Source organism: Cyprinodon variegatus, unplaced genomic scaffold, assembly GCF_000732505.1.
Source record: "Cyprinodon variegatus isolate N-32 unplaced genomic scaffold, C_variegatus-1.0 Scaffold86, whole genome shotgun sequence".
Taxonomy (NCBI): Eukaryota; Metazoa; Chordata; class Actinopteri; order Cyprinodontiformes; family Cyprinodontidae; genus Cyprinodon; species Cyprinodon variegatus.
Genome location: NW_015150539.1, coordinates 379,131 through 402,867, shown reverse-complemented (window position 1 = coordinate 402,867; position 23,737 = coordinate 379,131). Strand labels below are relative to the sequence as shown.

General features: G+C 38.9%; 1 protein-coding gene across 2 annotated transcripts; it reads right to left on the bottom strand.

Annotated features, from left to right (window-relative positions):
- Positions 1 to 1,371: 1,371 nt before the first annotated feature.
- On the bottom strand, positions 1,372 to 23,619 carry glg1 (golgi glycoprotein 1). Of its 2 annotated transcripts, XM_015373414.1 has the most exons (27): positions 23,278 to 23,619; positions 18,840 to 18,869; positions 16,026 to 16,112; positions 15,726 to 15,941; positions 15,288 to 15,491; positions 15,085 to 15,156; positions 14,824 to 15,010; positions 14,002 to 14,219; positions 13,792 to 13,913; positions 13,079 to 13,180; positions 12,690 to 12,843; positions 12,546 to 12,563; positions 10,162 to 10,299; positions 9,858 to 9,944; positions 9,712 to 9,774; positions 9,521 to 9,634; positions 9,180 to 9,268; positions 8,727 to 8,844; positions 7,271 to 7,363; positions 7,049 to 7,186; positions 5,755 to 5,878; positions 4,773 to 4,915; positions 4,567 to 4,668; positions 3,969 to 4,076; positions 3,757 to 3,877; positions 3,555 to 3,661; positions 1,372 to 2,657 (listed from the first exon to the last, which is right to left on the bottom strand). In XM_015373414.1, exons 1-27 carry the CDS (start codon positions 23,593 to 23,595, stop codon positions 2,490 to 2,492), a joined length of 3,441 nt encoding a protein of 1,146 aa, XP_015228900.1. In that variant the 5' UTR covers positions 23,596 to 23,619; the 3' UTR covers positions 1,372 to 2,489. The 2 variants fall into 2 exon arrangements, with proteins under 2 accessions (XP_015228900.1, XP_015228901.1); XM_015373415.1 differs by lacking the exon at positions 12,546 to 12,563 and having other exon boundaries at positions 1,373 to 2,657; positions 23,278 to 23,618.
- Between the last annotated feature and the right edge of the window lie 118 nt (positions 23,620 to 23,737).

Sequence of the window (23,737 nt, the reverse complement as noted above, 5' to 3'; positions counted from 1 at the left end):
TAGAGGTTATTGCTGTAGACCATATAGGTGTGATACCACAACGTACAATTTACAATACCTTAGCAAGGACCTCAGAGAAGCAAATGTTACAGCTCACTTTGGGAGGGATTAATAAGAAAATCTGCACCATTTGACATCTACAAATTAGGAGTGGCTGAATGCCAGCAGATTTTTGCCCTAGGTTAGTCCAGAGCAACAGAGCAAAGCCCCAAGAACTCCAACCCAAAAGTATGGCTTTTCAGGTTTGAAAGATGAAGCTTTGCCCTATGAATGTGGCAGCACACTATCTGAATAAATCACAATACCTCTGGAGCAACAGTATTTGAATGGTAAGACTGGGGATGGAAAGTAAGCCAAGTATATCACTAGATATTTCTTATTTGGAACATATTTACGATATTGGTATAAACAAGATAAAATCCTCAGTGGGACTACCAAAGATGCCCACAGTTTTACCAATTTTATAAAACCCCACAATATAACATTTTAGAAGCATTTGCTTTAAAAGACAAAACATAAAACCTGGAACATTGGTCAGTGAAGAATGTACTTAACCGTGAATATGGAAAAATGTTAAAATATATTTTGTATATCCTTAGATGAGAGGTTTAGCCATGATGCACAGCTCCTTGTTTGCAGAAAACTAGAAATGCAGCAAAAAACCTATGGCTGAATCCCAAACCGCCCCCAAAACTCTAACCCTCCATTTGCAAGTTAAAGAGAAGGGAACCGCGCAATGGGTACACAGAGCTCCATTTTTATAAATATAAAATATATAAACTATTTCTGTTTGACACTCTAGTGAGTCAATAGTCAACCCTTTTTTACATCCAGGCATTCTAGTCCAACAGGAGGCAATCGGACACCCAAAGCTCATCACAAACCAGGCCACCAACAGGGACAATGATCTCAAGTTCAGTAGCAAATCTACAGGAAAATAGATGAAGAAAATCAAGGTGTTTAATGGCCTAACAGGAATTGTTGATCTAAAAGATGTCTGCAAAAAAAAAAAGATCTGAAGTAATGATGAAAGGGAGGCAAAATCCCTCTGATATGTGACTGACAGGGAAAGTCTGTTTTACACTAAAGTTTGGAAACAGTGTTATGCTTTCCAAAACTAGGTTATAATCAGATTTTAAAACCTGATAGAGATCATACTCCGCAGTAAAACATGGTCCCTGTTAAACTAATCAGATCCTAGAGGACACAGTTAAACACAAAGAGGAAGAGGCCTAAAAATGAGCAGTGAGTAACCTCAGACATCAAGAAACCTTTTTGCTGTTTCTTTTCAGAGCAGTGAAACCTATCTGGAAAATATTACTTTATAAGAATCTAATTATAGACAATTATTTGAGACCAATATCTGAAAACTGCAGACATTTTTTTATTAAATTGACAACTTTAATCTGTACAGCAAAATCAGACATCACAATAATAAATCGGTTCTTCATATTACATGGCATATGAAAAAAAAAAAAACTGCACACCATTTAACTGTAATATCTGTAATCTGTACAAGCTGAGAATGAAAGACAAAATCATAAAGCAATGGACAGGTAGCTTCCTCCTGGGGTTGTTTAACTGGCTGTTGGCTGAGAATACAGACCAGCATACATGCTACACATTCATTTCATTCCTCTGAGAAATTCATTTAAAAATATTAGCTATGAGAATTCGGATTTAAGCAACATTTAAGTCTGAAAATCTAAATCTTTTTTACATTTTCATTGACTTAGTCAGATTCTATGACTTAGAATGATTAGGAGCTAATTGAAAGGTCAAAATGATTTACATCATGGTGAATATCTGAAAACCTTCATCTAGCTTTTGGTTCAATCCTGCTTTTAATGACTCACTGAGAACCTTTCTCCTTTAGAGCTTCCATTATTTTCATTGGCCAGAAGAAATATTTTCCCACTCGCTCAAAACAAAGTGCAACATCATCAGCAAATCAGTTCATCAACAATAAATTAGAGACAGAAGTAAAAAAAAAAAAAAAAGTGCAATGAAATTAGTGTTTATAGTAAATGAAATGGAGTCGCTCATGAAGGCCGGCTTGGAGTCATTGAAGCAAACAGGTCGTTTCTATGCAGTTTCATGAGATGTGCTCAAAGTTTAACAGATAATTTGCCAAAAACCTTTTGTTTGAGAATTATGCAGCAGCTGTTAACAAAAAATAAGTTTGCAAGAAAAATACCAAAAATAAATCATCAGGACTGAAGAGTCCAGAAGTAGCAGTCCTTGGTCACAGCGACAGCGTTCATCTAGAAGTTTAAATATACTGAACGGAGGCGTCGTCTCCGACGATCCGTACTCTGAGTTCAAAGAAGTCCAAACAGAGGCCCAAGCATTTGGTTTTCTACAGAGGGAGGGGGTTCGGATGTGGTGTTGGCACTGTTAACGTCAGCTGTGTTACAGACCAGACAGCTGAGGGAGACGGAAGAGGAGGAAGAGGAGGGGGCGAGCAGTCTGTTCTGAAGTTGAAGCGTTTACCGGTCCTTCAGTTCCCTCGTCACTCGCTTCGTGATCCGACCGCATAGCAGCCCCACCAGGAACAGGACACACACGCTCAGAGCGATCATGAGCAGGATGTAGTTCTTGGAGGGCGATGTCATCACTTGTATGGCAAGGTCTGAGAAGCCCTCTGCTGGCGCCACCTGCAGGTCATACAGGAAAACAGCAATGACTGAGAAAATATTTAATCAAGGAGTTGATGTTAAACATATAAGTCATATTTAAAGCTTTATTAAAGATATAGTGGAGGATGTTCTTTTTCTGGGTGGATCATCAAATTAAATGGTTCTAATTGTCAATCATTCTGTTGATATGTTTATGCGAGGCCGTCCTACGTGCTCGTCCCCATTTTCACCAAACCCTACGCCGAGAAATACCTCCCCTCTCACCCAGTGAATAAAACAGATGGAAATATGAACAAAAAGGGAACCTTTAAACATTATCTCACTATTTACATATTTCTTATGGTGGATTCCCTGAAAGTGAGAGTTTTTGGTGGACAGATAAATTCGAATGAATACGATTCTCACTTTTATGGAGACAAGTTTTAGTTGATGTGCTACAGTCAGTGTCCAATGAATATATTCTCTGCTCAGTGGATAGCCTTTCCTTTTGCTATCAACACCATCCTAGATCATTTCTGACAAAACATTAAGAATATGTTTCAAAGCTATTGTTTTGTCTCAGCAGATTATTACATCTGGCATAAAATTCTGCCCGTCTTTCTTTTGATAACAGCGAAAGCATCTAGAAACATTTGTTTTAAAATCCTGCCACAGAATCCAGTTTGAATTCAAGTCTTTACTTTAACTAGGCCAATCTAACACATGAATATGCTTTTATCATAAACAATTCCATTGCAGCTGTACCTGGAGGATGGACACCACCATAATTAAGAATCCGTGCAACCTCTAACTGTTTTTTTTTCCCCCTCAGAATTGTCCAAATTAAGTTTAGTTCAATCAACTCTGACCAGCTTACCTGAGATTTGTGCCTCTTTTTATAATAACTGACTCATATTGTTGATCCTGATGAGTTACCTTGGCAGCGTAGCTCCACATGTCTATGCGATCTTGAAGTCTTTTCTTGCACTCAGGTTGCAGACGGATCCTCTTGTCCTGCAGCGCCTCCATCAGACACGACATCTCTGCAGCAATCACAAGTTGATAGTCATGCTTTACTATCTCAGTTGCAAAGTGTACAAAGATGGAGAGCAACAGGAAAAAAAAAAAAATCACCCACGTCGTCCTCTGCCAGGCGTGATGGCGGCACAGTGGTGTTTGAGGTCCAGAGCACAGGCTGTGTGGAGCACTGGGTCGACAAATATGTCTGCCTTACTCTCCTTTAGCATATTCAGCACCTCCTGTGAGTTAACAGAGACGAACAACCGTAGCGTAAGCTCATCCTGTTGATTTAGATGTGCCAACTCAGCATGTTTTGTTTCTAGGCTTCACCTTTTTGCAGGCTTCCTGTTTGATTTTTAAGAGGTTGCTTTTCAGGCACTCCTCCACCTGACCGGTTTGCTCCTGAGCTGCTGCCTCCTCTGCACATAATCTGGAGATCTACAGAAAAGGAGAAGTGGACGATGATCAGTGTAAAATAATTAGAGGAAGTAAAAATAAACCTTTTTTAATTCAACCTTTACCTCTATTTTTAAGGAATTTGCTCTTTTTATAATAACGGAAAAGGATTGGCCTTCAATCCAAGAAGGCTACCAGTGTCATAGGAGGAGAAACTGGCCCAAACCATTATAGATCCTCCACCATACTTAATAGTGTAAGTATATAAATAGGTGTATTTATAAATAAATAATTAAAATTATTAAATAATTTAAACATGTATTTATGAGGCACTTTTAACAGCCAAAATCTTGTTCGAGTATAAACATTAAAACACAAACACTGTTTGCAGTGAACTACATCTGTCTTATTTGAATGGCATGTTGTCTTGTCTTTCCCATTTTGAGATGTGACTAAGAGAATTAGCCCTGTGTCTAATTATATGTGTATTCAGCCGACGTAGTTGACGGGCGATTTTACTTAATCCTTTAACCTCATCTGAGCAGTGCATCTGCAGCTGCGGGTCCAGTCTGTAGTCGAGTGCCGACTCTTGCAGAATCACTCTGATCTGGTCTTCACAATCTGAAGACAACCTCTGACACAAAACCCAGACAGAGATCAGACAATATAACAGTTAAACATCCATATCCATCTGTTTGTAATTCACTCTAAAGGAGAGAATTGAAATACAACACAAACCTGGTCAGCGTATTTGAGTTTAAGGCAGGCGATGATCTGGCCCTCCAACTCGCTGTCCTCGCTGGCTTTGCTCAGGATGGACTGGCAGAACTTGGGGATGTCGGCTCGGCAGGCTTTCCGTAGCACCGGGTTCAGCCGGTAGTCTGGACAAGGAAGGACAGCAAGATCAAGAATATATCTTTTACAGTCATTGTAAAAATATGGAATTTCCTGGAGAAACCTGGTGCAGAACGTCCACATAAAATAGAGATACTCAGGGAAAAAAAAAAAAAATCATCCTAACCCTAACCCTAGAGCAGGGGTCTTCAACGTTTTCCAGGCCAAGGACCCCCAAATTGATGGCGAAATGGAGCAGGGACCCCCTAATTATATATATTGTATGAAATTGTGTTATATCAAACTGGTCCTATAGTCACTCTATTACATATGGGGATTATTAAAGTATTTCTGATTCTGATTGCTGGTTGATGGGACAGGTGTTGTGAATGAAACGGTGCCCAGCTTAAAAGAGCTCCTGTGTGTCGCTGAATGTGTGCATTGATGACTGAAAGACATCTTCTGCCTCCATTTATCTGTTTACTACAGTGTCTTGAATTCATGTTAATGTGGATTTAAAGACATTTCAATTAGTGGAAAAAAATTGCAGTGTTGAATATAAAAAAAAAGTCTAATCAACCAAAACTTTTGCGACCCCCATGAGGTACCTCCATGGCCCCCTAGGGGTCACGGACCCCCTGTTGAAGACCTACGTTATAGAGACATCATTAGAAAGAGATGTTTGAAAATATAAAAGGAGCTTAGACGAAAAATACGCCCATAGAAACAGCATTTCTAGAAAGTGCAGCCAGTGCAGTCTATGACATGAAATGGATCCTCCATCATCATCATCATCATCATCATCATCATCATCAGCGGGGTTGCTTTTGTGTGTTAAATAGACAATAATGGAGATTGTGATTTTCAGGCGTTTCTATGAGTTCACCTGTGTTCTGGGTGATCTGCCTCTTAGTGATCATCTGTTTACACTTGGGATCCATCAGCTCGCTGTTCTTGTTCTGCTTCAGGCACTGAAGAACGTTCCGGGCGTCTGCTTCAGTGCAGAAACGCTGGAGGGGGGATGGCATACCATTAAAAACAGAACTAAAACACCAACTGAGTCTTAGTACCAGGATCCCTCTGCTACATGTTTATCGTTTCATTAAAGCCCAAAAAAATATATTCAGGTTCACAGCTGGAATCTGGCAAACTGGGAAACAGGTTCAGGGGGTGTGAAAATTTTGTAATAATTTATTAATATACGACTAATAAAAAGCCATAACAACTAGAAGTTGCTAAGTAATGACAAGTGACTAACATGAGGTCTGACGTCCAAAGGATGACAGCAAGTTTTCTAGACTTCAAAGGTTGTTTTAATTATCAAGCTTTAAATTAAATAAAAGAATAAATTAAGAAATAAGTGAATGGCATCATTACTGGAGGTGTAAAAATAAAAAAATAAAAAAAAGCTTTATTATGAAACAGCATTTGATACTGGTGTCACTAGTCTGTCCTGATAGGATTTAGTCTGCAATCCACATGAAGCAGCAGAATATTCCCATCAACATATCATTTGCCTCCTTTTACAACTAAAGGCCTGGTTATACTCCAGCAGCAGTGTGTCGCAGTGAGCTTGATGAAGACATTTTTGATTTATGCTCAATATTGAAGCGTGGTCTGTGCTATACGCTGTGGGTCTAGATACGGCAAAGGCGATGAGGAAGTGGGGGCGAGTTTTGTCCGACAACGGAGGGACTTGATGGCGAAAAATAGTGGGGATCCAGGTGGAAAAAGCGTGTTCTCGTGCACCTCGATCGTCTAGCTGGTCAAACTTCACGAGTTGTTTTCCGCAATTTCTGTGATAAAAACAAAACAAGCCGTCCTCCTGTCTGCGATCAGCTACAATTTGGGAGAGGTGCAGCAGAGTGTCTGCGGAGGGGGCGGGGACGGCTTTTTGTTCACTGTGGCATCTATGCAGAGGACCTGGTTTCGAAGTATAAATCAGCCTTAAGGCTTTTGAGGTAAAAACAACATTCATCTCAATAAAAAATAAAAGATCACCTTTTTAGATTCTGACATGGTAACACTGGAGCTAAGATATCCTAAAGATGATGATTAGGATCGATATTTTCTGATTTGCATCAATGCAACTGGAGCGTTCATTATTTCATTTATATAAATCTATGTGGATGGACATATTGTTGCGCCCGTAATCTTTACTGGCCACTTCATCTGCTCACCTTGATCATCTGCTTGCAGACTCTCATCAGCTGATAGTCCAGGTCCGGGTCGCTCATCTCAACCTCCTGCAGCTTGAAGATCCTCTGGTGGCAGCGCTGACTCAGCTGCTTCTTCTGCTCCTTCAGACACTCGATGATCTGAGGAGAAGCAGAAACGCATTGGCAGAAAGATCTGACAGTAAAACAAGGTCAGAAAGCGATAAAATGGTTGGGAAATATTACCTGAGCATTTCCAAACGCCACGTTGGGACACAGGCGACTGATGTCAGACTTGCAGGGCTCATACAACTCTGGTTCAAGGCGGATGTCTTCAGACTGAGTCAAAAGAAAGTTTCATATTTCATGAGATTTTTGTTAATTTTTTATTAAATATTAAAATCTCTTAACAAGCTGCACATTGACCATCTTCTTTCTGTTGGTGTGACCTTTACTCTTGGTAGTTATTAGAAAAACTGGTTGATTAACACACCAAGCAGATTGCTACTAAACTTGGTCAAATTATTTTCAACAGGGTTGATGTTGGAGGTTTAGGAAGGCTACAATAGAGGCTGAATGTTAGTTCCAAAACTATTTGTCCTGCATATTTGGATCCTTATCTTGCTTCAAAACCAACCAGATAGCAACAACGCATGAAGTGGACCGAAACGGTGCCAATTGAGAGACAAACCTCTGCTTAAAAACAGACACATTCAAGTGATTTAAAGTTGCTCAACGTCTTCTGGAATAATATTTCATGAAGAACTAGATAGGAACACTAAGGTGGCAGTATCATGCTGAGGGGGGCTTTCACTCCCAGAGGTGCTACAACCCCTGGAAAAAATTATCAAATCACCAGCCTCAGAGGATGTTCATGCAATTGTTTACTTTTGTAGCTAATAATTTCAAATGGCAACTGTCTGGCTTTAAGAAATACTTAAAGAAATCAAGAAAAAAAAATTGGTAGTCGGTTACTTTTTTTTAGACCAAGTAGAGGGAAAAAAATATGTAATCACTTAATTCTGAGGAACAAATTATGGAATAGTATTTTGTTTCACAACCTCTGGCTTTTATAACAGCTTACAGTCTTTAGGGCATGGACTTAATGAGTGACAAACGGTACCCTTCATCAATCTGGCTCCAACTTTCTTGCTGTTGCCTCTACTTGGTCTAAAAAAAGTTACCGTTACTGACTACCACATTTTTTTAAATATCTTTTAGTGTTAAAAACCCGACAGTTTCCATTTGAAATGACTTTAGTTTTGTGTCATGTCTGTGATTTGCTTTTTTTCTACAAAATTAAACAAATGAATGAACATCCACCTAGGCCGGTGATTCCAAAATTTTTGCCAGGGGTTGTAGTACATTACATGAAAAAAATCTATAATGAAAAAGAGCTACCTTTTAAAATTTTCAAACTCGATTTAGGAGCTAGCAGGAGAAAACATGGACACGCTTAGTTGTTCCAACCCAACCATGATCCCAAATCAGTTTTCCTGCTTAAAAAAAGCTTAAACTGAACCCAAAATAATCAGGCATCCATACAGTTCACATGTACATGTAATCTTCCTTCTAAAAATACATGAAAATCCAGAGATTGAAGCACAGACAGAAGCTCCTCTGAGAACAGCAACTCCTTTCCACTTGAATTCAAATGAGATGACAGCCGGTTGGTTTATTTTAATTGGTTTCTTTTGTTTACCATCTCCAACTCCTCCACCCGCAGCTGCTTGCGACATTTCAGAGACACTCGCTGCTCTCTGACCTCCTGCAGCGTGTCGTTCCTCACCGTGGTGCTGAGGCAAATAACAACGTCCACCCTGCGGGAAAACAGAGAGCCGTATTCCTTAGCAGACGGTTAGAGCAAATATCACATAAAACACTGCATTATATTTTATGTGAGGTTTCATTATTAGCCACAATCACATTAGTGATTGTTGTAATCTCCTAATACTGCAGTGTAGCATAGTTAGATTAAAAAAAGACCAAGGAAGGAGCTGGAGGATAGGAGGGAGAAGCAGTGGGTCCCCTATTCTCTTCCAACACCAAAATACATAGAAATACAGGAATGTTAACATGTTTTTTTGTTTTTCACTCCTTCGCCCAGTTCTGCTAAATCCTTGTGTTCCCTCATCCACCTGAATAAGGTCCTCACTTCTTTTTTATATTTGGACACAAGCGCAGAACATCCTCCTTGCAGGCCATCTTGAACTTGTAGGAGAAACGGAAATCCTTCATCTGGATCTAAAAATAAAACACAACAGAGAATTGGAAATAAGTTGCAGTCATTATAATGTCAGGCCGACTTGATGAATAAGATGTAGTAATTCACACTAGAATCTCTGACTCTGTTAATCTATAAAACAGAAACATAAAAAAAACAAAATAAAAACAGAAATCTTAAAGTAAAAAGCAACATTTTGGGCTGTCATACAATTTTTTTGGTCAGAGTTGTGAAAATGCACTAAAAGTGGCATAAATAAGATGTAAACTGACCAGCTGGAAGTGTGTGACACCGACTGAACACTTATCGTTCATCTCCTTCTGATGTTTATTCTGAACCAAACACTCCATCAGGTCACCGGTATCAATCTGGTTATCAGCTACATCCTGCCCACAAAGAGCCATAAACATGGTTGAACACTAGAAGAATTATCAGCCGAGGTTTGCTGTGTGGCTGCGCTCACATGGCAGTGGGCCTGGATGATGGGCTCACAGGCTCTGATCAGCAGGGCGTCGATCTGGATGTCCTAACAAACAATAAACGGATACATCATTTCAGCTGCTGCTGTCACTTTAACACCTGAAGCAGGATTAACTACGATCAGCTGACCTCTGACTCCAGCTCTGTCAGGTTCCCGACAACTTCCCTACAGGTGGACACAAGGTCCTCCAAATGGTCCTGCAGACACTCCAGCTCCTAGACAAGAACAGAAACGTTTCCAAAGAAGCTTGATTTTAGAGTTTTATCTGCAGAGGCCAGAGGAGGGACCACAGTAAAAGCTACAGTTGTACTGCCTGGTTCACAGTACTGCAGTGTGAACAATGTGGCAGCTCTACAGAATCTCTCACACTCGGAGTCTTGGTTAAAAGTTCACCTTTTTCCTCCAAAGGGCAAAGCTCACCGCTGTGCTCACCTGTCCCGTATCCGGCTTATCGCTGCACCACTTGCCCAGGTCGGTCATGCAACGCTTCTGCAGCTCTGGGTCTAACTTTACATCCAGCGCCCTCTGGTGGAGAATCCTCTGAACCTCAACTTTACAATCTCGAGACAACTGCAAACACACAAGAAGACTCCATCAGAGGAGACAAGTATCTGAGTTTCTTTAGAAGTCTTGCACAAGCCAAGAGCAGTCGTTTACAATCATGCTTGATACATGGCATGGTTATGAGCTGGAAGCCATCTTGAATGTTTTCCAATTGTAGTCATCCATTCTCTCTGTACAATAAAGGACCTTAAATACTCTGGAAATGTCCTCTACTCATTGGCAGACTTGGTCAGAACCAGTTACTCTCTAATGTCTATGCTGAGTTTTTTCCACCTTGGTGTTTTGTTAACCCTGAGCGAGCCCTTATCTTCCATAGGACAAACCTGCCAGAATCTGCTTTTATGGCTCATTATCAGTTATTTAATGAATCTGGATGCATATAATAGCAGCTGTTCTGCAACTAAGCCCCATAATAAAATAGTACATTTATTTAGGTTTAGGTCTAACCATGAGTTGTTGTAATTGAATATGTGCTGCATCTCATCATAGGTTATATTCAGCTGATTTTCCAACCAGGAAAGGAAATAATTTCTTATTTCTATTATTTTCCAGAGAGTCAAAGGCGTTTAGTCTAATTTAAACTATTTAGATCTTGGAATTAATAAAGCGTCTTCTCTTGATTTCACAATTTTTTGAAAGGCCAGCAGAGATCTTGAGGTATTTTTATGGACAAGATAGAATATCTAAAATGTACAGGTAAATGTTTATATAAGAGTAACCTCTTTACTCATCCGTTAATGCAAAAAAGAATAAAGCCTTTAGTGTAAGAATGAAATTCAGGTTTAGGTTATAAAGAGCAAATTAATCAAAGTTTTTTTTTTTTTTTATTAATTCCCTTTTTTATTCTAATTAGTTGTATAAGACTGTTTACTTGCATGTTTTGCTGCATAATGAGAATATTTTACAGTGAAAAAGCATAGAATAGCTTCCAAAACAACATTCTTTTCATGTACTTTTGAAGTATCCTTAGGATACAAACAACTTTGAGTTTGAAAAATAAACCACTAATTTTCAGGTTATACATGTTTGCCTCTATTACTCATTTCCCACTTGCCAAGAAACCCGTTTAAACCCTGGAACAATTGGCTTTTAGTGGCGGTGGGAACAGCTCTCTGACCCGTGTCTACCCGGGTCAAATGAAACGGCAAGAGACCCGCGTTAATATCGCCTCGGTAGCTTCTGATCCAACAAGCCCAAACAACTGTGCTTTGAAGCTGAGTAGGTGACCAGTTCTGTTTGAAGTAGCCTGACTTAAACGGATCAACCTTTGGAGAAGGCGCTGAAGGAAATTCACACAACAAGACAATTTCTTAAATTGTTAATCTTTCTTAATTTCTGCACATTACTTATGAGACGGTTTACGCTACATCCATGCAGAAGCATCTTAACCATTACATCAAGCAGATGACGGTGATCTGCACCAATCTGGGCATCAGGTTCCAGTTTCCATCTCTTCAGAGAGAAACAAAACATGAGCAGATTAATTAGAGGTACAAAGCAGATAGTTCCAACTGCTGACATTATGAAGACCTCTTCAAATTGTTAGCAACAACGTCTGACAGGAGCTAAAATATTTCGTGGCATTTTGAAACTGTTAAGTGCTGCAAATGTTCTTTTGTCTCAGGAAGCAAACTGCTTTCTGGGTCATCATCTCCTCCATCCTTCACTACCTCTGGTGCTTCTCCTACCCTTGATGATTTCTAAGTGGACCACAGCCATGTTGTGCAGGAAGTTAAGATCTCTCAGCTGCACAGTCAGTTCCTTTTTCTCCACGTTTTCTTTCCATCAATTTACCACTAACCCTTTGCAGATATTTTTTACGTGTCGCAAACAGCTCTTGGTTTTTGAAAATGTGATGCTCTCTATTTTGGTAATTCAGTCAAGTTGCACAAATGCAAAATATAAAAGCCGTATGCGAGGAGCACAGTGGAAGGAGCAGTTGCATTTTTTTTTTTTTATTTTAAGGATGCACACTCTCTCCTTTGCCCACTTTGAATGTACACAACCCTCAGGAAAAGGAACAAAACAATTTGTATCCAATCAAATGAGAACCCGCAACAGACAATAAAGAAGTATTGTGTAATTTTACATGGCTAAAATTGTGGAGAACAAAAAAATTACAATAAAATTGGAAAATGTCAGGATTGGTTGGTTCATTTAATAGTTTATTATTCAGCAGCAGATTAAATGATTATTTTAACCCTTCACCTGATTTGGAAGCGACCGGTTTCAGAGAAAGGCACAGCTCTTACCTGCCCATCTGAGTTTACCTGTTAAATTAAAAAACATTAGAGTTACACGCTCTGAACACAAGTTCTGATATCCTCACCCAAACATGCTGAGAAACAATAAAAGCCATTTCTGTCTAGATGTCAGACAAACTTATTTTTCTTTACCCGCCGTCCCTGCTCCTCTGTGCGGTAAGCGTGGCGGTACAAGCAGGAGAAAACGGCTCCCGGGGGCATCAACTCGCTCGTCTCGTTCCAACCGTGGGTGTGGCAGAGCCGAGCGGCGTCACCCTGACACTTCCTGTACAGGATTGGGTCCAGTCTGCAGGAGGAGCACAATTTAAAGGTAGAACTATTTCCTCCTTCCAGATGCTAAACAGGTTTAAACTATAACATGAATCAAGGTCTAAATGCTACGAGTGCTTTGGTTTGCCAAAGAGCTGTGTTCAAATCATTGAAAATGCAACAAATTCAATTGATTTAAATGGAAAGATGATGTCCAGAACAAAGAGTTAGATCTTCATAAAAAAGCTGCTAACAACCAAAAGCACACTCACTTCCAGTCTCTGGATATAAAATACTGCAGCTCCAGCAGGCGATGCTCACAGTCCATCACCATCTTCTCTGTGTACAGGTGCTCCATCAGACAGGACAGGATCCTAAAAAACAGAAATCCGTCAAATACTTATCTGTGTTTTTCTCCCCCACCGGTATAAGAAAAAGGACTCCTCCTTTCAGGTCTACACCACAGATGAACAAAGGTTAAAGCAGAATAGAACGATATCCTCAGAAAGTCCAAAGTATAGACGTAGGATCTCTGCATATTTCATTTTATTCCGCTGAAATATTACAGTAACTTAACAAATTCCTTCAAATTCCTTTTTTTTGTTTCTGCATATTTTATTTTATTTATTTATTTTTTTTCCCACTTGCGTTGATTCTGTCTTATTTTCCTATATTTTAATCATGTAAAGCACTTTGCATTGTCTTTGTACTGAATTGTGCTATACAAATAAATTTGCCTGGCCTTGCAGATTTTATTAGGCTTAAGCAAACCAGCTATTCTGATGAACACCACTGCATGTAAATGTTCTGAGGATTATATTACTGTTTTTACCTGATCTCAATAGACTCAATAGAATAGAATAGAATATGAGGAAAAGTTGGGATCAGATGGTTTGGTGTAAAAAAAAATTTTACTTTTAGAATTCGTTTTTCTGCATATGGTCGTTTATTTATTATTTATTTTAATTTTAAATGAAGTGCTCACATTGGGTCTCCACTGCGGATGTGTTTACAGGCGGTCTGGATGACTGATTCACAGGCCTCGTTGAGCGCTCGATCAATCCGATAATCAGCTCCAGGGTCGGCAGACTGGATCAGAGTTTGCAGCTGCAGGAAAACAAAAAGTTAGAAAATCAGATTTACAAACTAACAATGTAATTCTTCACAATAAGCGCAGGAAGTTCTGTGTTCTTACTGCGCTCTGGCAGATGCTGTCAACCGCACTGCTGTGGTCGCCTCGGCCAAGTCGCATCAGGCAGTGCAGCGTGCGGCCCTTGCGGTGCAAACCGGAGCACTGGGCCTCGATTTCCGTCCGGCAGTGAAGGACAATCTCTGGGCTTAAGGAAAAATCCTCCATCAGCATCCTCCGGAAGTCCAACATCTCCCCCTGGCACTCTCCACTGACGGGACGACCTGCAAATCACAAAGTGGAATTAAAGAGAGGTCATCCAAAATGTTCAGTGTCAGTCATCCTACAGCTCAGATGAGAAAGTTTCCCTTTTAAAGTAAACTTCTTAAGCTTATTAATAAAATCAGCAGGAGCTTAATACTGGAAGAAAATTTGCAGAACCCTTGAGATTGAGGCTGAGTTTCACCTTCCAGTAGGAATATGATTCTCACCAGAAAGCCAGAGCAACAATTGGAGGGGGGCGGTGGGGGCGTCTCTACTCCAGACATAAATCGAATCAAGAATCTGTGGCAACATTTGAATATTGTCACCTACAGATTGTCCCTGATCAAGACCCTTAACCCCCCGATTGCTCCCCAGGCGCCACACATTGGCAGCCCACTGCTTCCCAAAGGAAATGGGTTAAGATGCAGGAGTGAATTTCTCCATTGTGAGATTCAGTTATTATTACTACTGTATCGCATCAAGTCTCAGCAGAATACATTTAAAAGTTTGTGACTGAAAGTTGAATAAATGTGAAAAAGTTTCAGTAATATGAATCTGAGGCATCGTAGAGGGTTTAAATCTGAAACTTGGCGGCGGTTTTATGTCCTGGTCTAATACGCTTACCTCGGTGCACGGCAGCCTCCAAGCACAGCAGCAGGTAGGACAGTCGAGCCTCCCGCGCTCGTGGCAGGCTGGTGTCCAGACTGCAGCGCTGCTTCCTCAGGTCCAGTTTGCAGGCTTTGGCCAAAGAGTAACTGACTCTGTAATCCTGAGAAATCAGCTTCTGTCGGGTTGTCAGCGCGTCTCTGCACTGGTGATAGAAGGAGGGGGCATTTAATATGATGTAATTTATGCTATATGGGTCAACAACTATTCAGTTTCTACCTTTTCAGACATGGCTTCCTCAAACTTATGGTTGAACAGACACTTGTAGACCTTGCCTTCTCCTGCCTGAACCTGTGCAAAAGTAGAAATTGAATAATTTAAAAATGTTTAACATTACCTTCTGCTTCTTACATATGACTGCACAAGTGATTCAGTTTTATTGATTGCTCTGTTGTGCAGAAGGAAGAAACAAATCTCCCTACGTTCTGGCAGAATCTCTCCCGGTCGTCTCGGCACGCGAAGTAAAGGTGCCTGTCGAGGTGAAAGTCATCAGATGACAGCTCCGCCACGCGAAGAATAGCTTTCTGACACTCCTCTTTGATTAGATGAACCCGGTCCTGCTGCTCCGCCTGCCTCACCAGCGCCTTCTCCAGACAGGAGATCACCTCGCCCTGGGAGTGGACGTCCTGTGAGGAGATTTATGGCAGTGACCTCAATAAAGTGACCTCTAAAAGGGTTATTAATCATCTCTGACCAATGGGTCCTCCAGCTAAACGAACAGACTTATCGATAGCCTATCCTACTAAAGCTTTGAGATAAACTGAATTTTTTGCATTGAGAATTTCAGAAAAATTGGCTTATTTTAGAGATGTCTTACAGTTGTCTGCCTCTGCACTCCATCCAAACATACCAACCCACACCTTTTGTCCTACGTTGATGCTGCCGCAGCGCAAGTAATTTATATCCTCTCTGCATTTATCCATGAAGCCACAGATCAGTCTGTAGTCGCTGAAAATAATGCTGGTGATCTTGGTGATGTACTGGTTGCACTGATACTCGCTGATGTTGCCTCTATGATCCACGAGGCAGGACACCAGATAGCCTCGCCCTCGTTCCTCCTCATTACACTCCTTTATCTGAAGGGGAAAAAGATAAAGGTGGTTTTAGCTCAACATATCAGGGCAGGAGAACCCATGAAGTTCAGTAAGATGCACCCTAACCTCTGCGATGGTGCTCCTGCACACCTCAGTAGCCACAGACTCAAACTTCGAATCAGTCGTCAGGTTCAATTTGTAATTCCATAGAAGCTGCAAAAGTTTAAAAAGACATAGCTAACAAAATGGGAAAAAAAAAGATTTTGATGACAAAACAGTTTGCCGTAAAACAGGCTCCAGAATGAGATACATGGGAACCAATATTTGTTAAAATCAAAGCATCTAAAACTAATCTGCAGTCTGCAAAGCTTAGAAAAAAGTGTCTCATCACCACAACACGCACCAAATGGGATACAATACAATAAACTTTTTATTAACAGATCAAATCATATTACATTTTATAAACAAATTAAATAATCAACAACTATATTATTAAAATCATAAACTATTATGGCTCATGAAATAAACCCTCAGACATGATTGGTTTACCTAGACATCAGTTTAAGAGCTGACCTATCACCTTTGCAGTATACCATTACTTTAATAGGTTAGGCTGACTGGGAACAATGTGCTGCAACACAGGACATAAAATGAGATATATATATATATATATATATATATATATATATATCAGACTTATCAAAATATTATCACATTTCAACGTCATTGGTACACTGGTTTATCAGTTATATTTCTTAGGATTACGTAAAGAAAAGACTTGAGCAAAATAAAGCATTAATGCTGACTTAAAGGAAACAAAAGAGGTCAGAAACCACGCAGAGGTTACCGCTTCCCTTCTGGACAGGTGAGGTAAATATTGCAAAGAGTTAGCTTTACTATAACTGGTCCTGGCAAACTGGTTGGCAAACAGTACAGAACAGTAAGTGCGCGCGAGAATGCTATTTACTTGTCGGGAGGAGTTAAGTGTTTAGCTTTCACCTTTAAAACAACACTGTAACTGCTAGATCTGTAACTTCCAGGTTACAGTCATGGAGATACAGTAAAACCAAGGCCACATCCAGCACTCTAGATTAGATCATCAGAGAACCCAAAAGATGCCTGATGCATTACTGAAATATTATCTCAAATGAAGCTAATATCTGAGCAGGGCTTTACACTGCGAGCATTTTACTCGCATTTGTGCCTAAAAAATTCATTGCTGTAAGTAGGAAAAAAAATAAAATAGGAGCATGCGTGCAATTACAGATTTCACCCCTTTCTTTAGCAAGTGAACACAGTGTTGCCAACTCAGCAACTTTGTGCCTATTATTTAGTCACTTTTTAAAAAACAAAATCTAAGAACCATTTCCTGTCTTGTTGGAGCCTTTGGCGAAAACACACGCATCGATAGCTCTGAATTTAATGTTTTCAGTAAGTAGCGAGCGAGCGGCCTAAACCTCATTCACCATGTGCCTCTGTAAACCATCTTAAACTTGATTTGGATAACATAAAATGTTTTATTAAGATTATCTTGACTTTTAAATGCGTTTTCAACCACATTCTGTCTTGCTAATGTTGAATTACCTATAATATGCATATCATATGAAGACCTCAAAAACAAGGATCAGCTGTGATTGGGACAGTCTGGCCTTCAGCATGCAGTCTTGCTCTCACATCAGGGTAACTGAGGTGTAACCCTGACAGCATGAGGAATGGAATCTTTGCAGTCTAAACATTATCTGTTTTAACATTATTTATTCTGATATGCATATTATTTATCATAGGAAAACAGACATTTTTTTTAGAAAATCCAAATTAATATGGCATCATTGTTATGACTGTCCTTACAGAAAAATAAATGCAACAGACACCATATAACAAAGGTTAAGGTAAAACCTGCATAAATTATTATTAAGAGGAAGTTAAGGGCTCTCCGTTTTAATTTGAAAGTGAGATGTCAGCAAACAGGACATGCCTTCACCATTTTGAGTTTTGATAATTTTTAGCAACACTGCTGACAAGGTTTTTAAATCAGTTTGAATCCAACTCCTTCCTTGGCTGGAGTTTGAGGACAACCTTATATTACAAAGGGAAGAACAGGGAGGTAATTTCGGTGTTTGTGACAAGAAAGCCCCATTTGAAAAAAAGAACAGCGTAATGAAACAGTAATGATTAACTGGGTTCATTTTAAACAAATAAAAAAAAAGGTACTATTTAAGAAAATTCATACTGCCCCTAATTTTTTTTTCTGTGCTTTGGAAGCCCTAATGCTCCTGGTAAAAAAAGCCAAGCGTAGAGCCATGTGAGGTCAAAACTTAGAGTTGTTTTAGTTTAGGGCTGAAACAGTTAATTGGATTAATCAATTATTTAAATAATCATCAACTAATTTAGTAATAAAGTAATCATTAACTGGAACACAGAGATTCTAAAACATGCCTTTAGCTGACAGAGCAAACCACTCAAAGCAGTTATTATACCAAGATTGTTAAAATAAAATAAAAAAATATATATATATCTCCATCTATCTATCTATCTATCCATTTTGCATTAACAATAACAAAAAAAAAAATGTGGCCATATATATATATATATATATATATACATATATATATATATATTCGGCTATCCAATTATTAATTGGAAAAAAAAAATAAAATAATAAAAAAAAAAAAATTCGACAGATTAACTGATTTGGAAAATAATGGTTAGTTGCAGCCCTACTTTAGTTATAACTTTAAAAATTACTCAAACATTTAAGATTTTACTAAATCATGCACTTTTTATAGTATTTATTTCCCAGTTTATAAAACATCACAAATGTAAATATTTAAAGTCTTATTTGATCTGTGCTTCATATAACCAACAATATTAATCTATTTCACCTTGCATTTAACTATTTAGCATAAATCAAATACCTGCATATAAACGGAAAATACTCACATGGTTGCAGTCCGGTGCGAGATCAATTTCCTGGAGAAAAGACAGACAGAAGAATTTTCAGATAGATATAAACACTTTGCTTATAGCAAGCATTCACTGAGGCTGCTCCGAATGATTAGAGATAGACTTGCCAGTACATTGAATACACCAAATTTAAATGCTGCACTCAGGACTTTATTGATAGTACAGATTAAGCTCCGAGTCATTTTTATCTAATAAGAGAAACAATTGTCTTTTGATATTGTCTACAAATTTGAGTTCACTTTCAAAAACAGAAAATGAAAGCAAACTGTGCCAAAGGAAAGAAAATAAAAGCCTTCCTATGGTGGAACCAAACAAGTGAAGCAAATGTGACATTATTGGTGTGAATACCGCCTTAGTCATTAAGCTGGAGTTTCTTAGTGGAGAAAATCTGAGCTGACACTGTATCCAGAGGCATCCTACCGAGCACACACACAACAATGAAAAACCTTTTACAGCATTAGGGCCCTGTTCTTTTTTTTTTTTTTTGAACCAAGAGCTAAGTAGACCTAATGTGAATTTTGGAAAAGATAAAAAAGGAAGACAATTAGAGAAGCAGCTAATGTATTAAATGACCTGTGAAAATTCTAATTTTCCAGATTGAAACTAATTACAAAACGGAGAAGATTATCTCAATCAAGGTTATTCCACGTTGGGTTCTTTTTCAATAATCACACTAATTTAAAGAAACTTCTTTATTGATGCATTTCAACACAGAGCATTTTAAGAAGTTACATACAAGTATAGATATAGTTCAAAATAAAAATAAAAATCTGAAAACCAGCTGCCAAAACTGAGTACAGACATGACAAAGTAGTGAACTGACCATAAGCAGCCTTGCCTTCTCTCATGCCGTCACTCAGTAGCCATGGCTAGACTGTGCAGCAGTGCCTTTAACTGTGCTGCTGAGTCTGCCCCCCACCCTGCTGAGGAGGCAGATTTATAGAAGCCATCAGCCTCATCAGGAGGCCACAGCTGAAGTCAAACCTAAGTAATCATCTCAGGATTGCTTAAGGCTGCTGTGTGTTTGTGTGCCACTGGGAAAAATGACAAAGGCACAAATAAAGAAGACTCTGTTGGAAGAATTCCTTTCTTTTTTCTTAAAGAATAAATCAATAACATAAGGATGATATGTGACAGAAATCCCTTTCCTAGTTAACTGCACCAATAACCATGCAGCCATGTGTAGTGAAAATGGCCCCAAATCAAACATTTTCCTTGAAGATACTTTGGATTTGGGTTAAAAAAAAGTTCATTTGAGAATTTAAAAACTACATCTGATGCTTTTAATCACAACATTATTACATAGGCTGCATAGTGCTTTAAAATGTGCCCACTGTTCACACACACTTAGAAGGTGCTTTCTAGTTTATATCTGCACTGTAGTATAGTCCTCCTGGGAGAGGATAACTCTGACTCCAAAGTCATCCAGCAATGCCAAAAGAGACCATAAAAAACCCAAATATGCTACAGGCATAAATAAGCTTCTAAAATGTTATGATACAATCATAAAAGGATTGAAGGTTATGACTTGTTGTGAAGGATGAAAGGAGATGCTTCCCCTCGCTAAAAACAATGCTGACCCAATGCAGAGGTACTTGGCCAAAATGGAAAACCCCTTATTTAGAGAAAACAAACCAAGCATAGACACCTCATACCAATGGTCAAGCACGGAGGTGGAGGTGGGATGATTCGGGCTTGTTTGGTAGAACCTGAGCTCCTCTGTTTATGAAAGTATTCTAGATACAAACCTGAGGCCAGGCTGCGGTATAGTAAGATGATGATCCGAAAACACAGCAGACAACTTCTGAGCACAGACAGTCATACAAACCATGCAAAAAGAAAAAAACGTATAATTTTCAAGGATAAATTTACAAGCCGCTGAATCATTTTCCGCACCGAAGGATTTCATTTCACAATATGTGTAGTATCGATGGATCCTAGGGATCCCAAAAATATAAAATGACCCTGTAGAATCTGTCACTGTTTTTTTTTTTTAACAGCTTAAAACCAGAAAATCTTCTTTATGTCCAAATATATCAAATCTTAAAATAATAAAAAAGTTCCTTTCTATCAGGGGTTTAGAACAGAGAACTACTGCGCTGTTTGTCTCACAGCTCTGGGAAACATTGACCAATGCCCACGCTGCAGGCTGACAACTGATTTCCAATGAACTTAAATAGTGTCTAAGGCCAACCCAACAGATCAGCAGACCAGCAATTTGATTTTTTAGGGATGTTGCAAGGAGCAAGATCTGTAAAGGAAGAACCACGGAAAAGGAGATGCAGAACAAAATTGTAGGTGATGCGACAAGCAAGTGATTTTATTAGAGAAGAAGTAGTGAATAGCCCTCAGGGGTCTCTGATAAACCAACCTAACATCTGTAGTTTGATTTAAGATTAGTTCAACTAAAACTTTTACAACTGAGGTGAAACCCTCTGACATTTGTATTGCATACAAAAACCTCAGCATGAAGATACTCCAGGGAATCCACAATATGGAAATCTGATCAAAAACAACAGAGGGTAGGAAGTAAATCATGAATAATCAGACATAGGGAAAGTAATGCATATAAAAGCTCATGTTCTCTACATGAAAAAGTCCCATAGTAGAGCTCCTGCTGTTTTTCTTAGCCAGGGAAAAGAAAGTCGATGCAAAGCGTGTGACCTCTGATGCAGAAAGGAACCGTCGCCATGTTTGATCAGCATCAGCTTACAAAGATAAGGGTGAAGCCATAATAAGCAAGGCAGTCCAAAGACATTTTTAATCATAAAGGGAGGAAGTAACAAAAAGCAGACATTGTTTGCTTTGACTTTGACCTGTAAGTCATTTAACAGCTGTCTGAATGCGCACACATCTGTTCAATTAAAACCTAACCAGGTCAATAATTACTTCAGAGGCAAACCCACTTTGGACAAGATATACACAAAGGGCAAGCTGTTAAAAGCTTCAAATGATTAAGAGATATAATTTTAAGGCAAGAAATATAAACTAAACATGAAGCAGGTTAAAAAGTTTAACTTTGCAATTCTTCAGCTTTTTATAGATTTTCAATAAATAGAAATCAGGAGATTAATATAGAGCTAAAGCTAAACCGACACTCTTTCTTAAGGCTCTAGATGTCAATCTTCACCTATATTCCTGTTTCAGTCCAATTCAGCATCAGCATACTTTAAAGAATATGAATTAGGTAATCTCTCCAAATAAGTTAAGATTTTTGGACAAAATATTGAGATATTCATAAAAAAATTGCACAAATTTCAGATTTCTTCACGTAATTATAAGTTACCTTTCCAGGGTCTAACTTAAATTTAAAAAATTCTGCATTTTATCCAGAATAAATCTAAATGTCATCAAGCTGAAAGATATCTGTTTATTTTTCATCTCTGTTTGTTCTAAGAAAAACAAAATACTTTTAGGATCAGAAAAGTCAAGCTCCATACTCATTGAAGGATAACCTGTAAATTCAAGGTAATTTGTTTAGGTTTTTTGGGTTTTGTTTTTTTTTTTTTTTGGCCAAAAAGGAATCTGTAATCTATATCCATACTATGGTAGTGATATGTTAACTCTTACAAAAAAAATAAGGGAATGTGGGGGTATTTATGCTTAAGAAATTTTGGATAATTTAAAAATGAAACAATTTATTTCCTAAAAATGTGTTGTATTTCAATCACGGCGTTTCCAATGCAATACCTATCAAAATACAAAATATTTTGCTAGGTAATATAAGATATGCCACTAGTATGGCATATCTTAACTGGAGTGTTTTATGTAAAATTTGATTATTATATTAAATATACATATATATATAAGAATGTACATCAAAACTCCAGTTTTTTAATGTACATACATATATATACACATAGATATATGATTATAGTAGTTATAATAATAATAATTAATTATATTAATATTATGTAAATAATATCATATTAATTATTAGTATATTATATATACATATATATATATATATATATGTATATATAAAATCGTCAGTGACTTATTAAACTATTAAACATGAAGTAAAGCCATATAGAAAGTAAGCTACTGTGTTATGCAGGTAATCCTGTTTTACAGATATTTTCTATGTATTTCTGTGGGGAAAAGGTAAATGTGAAAGTTATCCCTCTGATAAGAATATTATATTTGAATATTTTGCTTTTAGCACCATAAGCTGTTCTTTATTATTCCAGGTGATGTTATCCTGAGCTGAATCTGATGTTTTTTGGTCCGCTGTGTTTATTTCCAGGCCGCGGTGGGAACCAGGTTGCGGTGCATGTTGTGGTCACCTCTGCCTCGCTGTCACTCTGACAGCCGGCGTCTTTTTTAGCCACCGACCGCGGGAGGCGACACACCCAGCAGCTGCCAATTATCTCTACCATCACCTCCCGGTGTGAATCCCCCTCTGGTCGTTTACCTCTCTGCGGTCCTGTAAGCACTCCAGAACGGCCAGGTTGTTGCTCCAGGTCTGCTTAGGACACAAGCGGCTCAGGTCCTCCCGACAGGCCTCCTCCTCCGAAAGCTTCCAGCCGCTCGCCCTTCGCGGCTGAGAGGCCCCGGCGGCAGCGGCGACAGGTGCATCATTAGCCGGAGGATCGACGCCTCTGACGTCGTGCGCTTTTAGCAGGTCGGCAGGGCCGCTCGCCACTTTCAGGCCCAATGCGGTTAAAGAGCTCAGGAGACACAGATAGGACAGGAGCAGAAATAACGGCGGAGAGCGACTCTGAGCCGCCATCTTCACATAACTGTTAAGTTAGAGCTGATTAAGCAAGACTGCTTCGTTTCCGGTCAGGATGCTCACAACAAGAGCTGCCATCAGGTGCAACACTCACCATTTCCGGTCACCATCACCACTATTTATCACCATTAAATTCCCT

Bases quoted from the DNA above. Each gene is read 5' to 3' on its own strand.
- glg1 (XM_015373414.1), bottom strand. From the start codon at position 23,595: ATGGCGGCTCAGAGTCGCTCTCCGCCGTTATTTCTGCTCCTGTCCTAT. The intron at 15,011-15,084 runs GTAGAAACTGAA...TTCTATCACCAG, and splicing joins AGGAAGCCATGTCTGAAAAG to TGCAGAGACGCGCTGACAAC. The intron at 4,669-4,772 runs GTTTGTGTTGTA...GTTTTGTGTCAG, and splicing joins AACTCAAATACGCTGACCAG to AGGTTGTCTTCAGATTGTGA.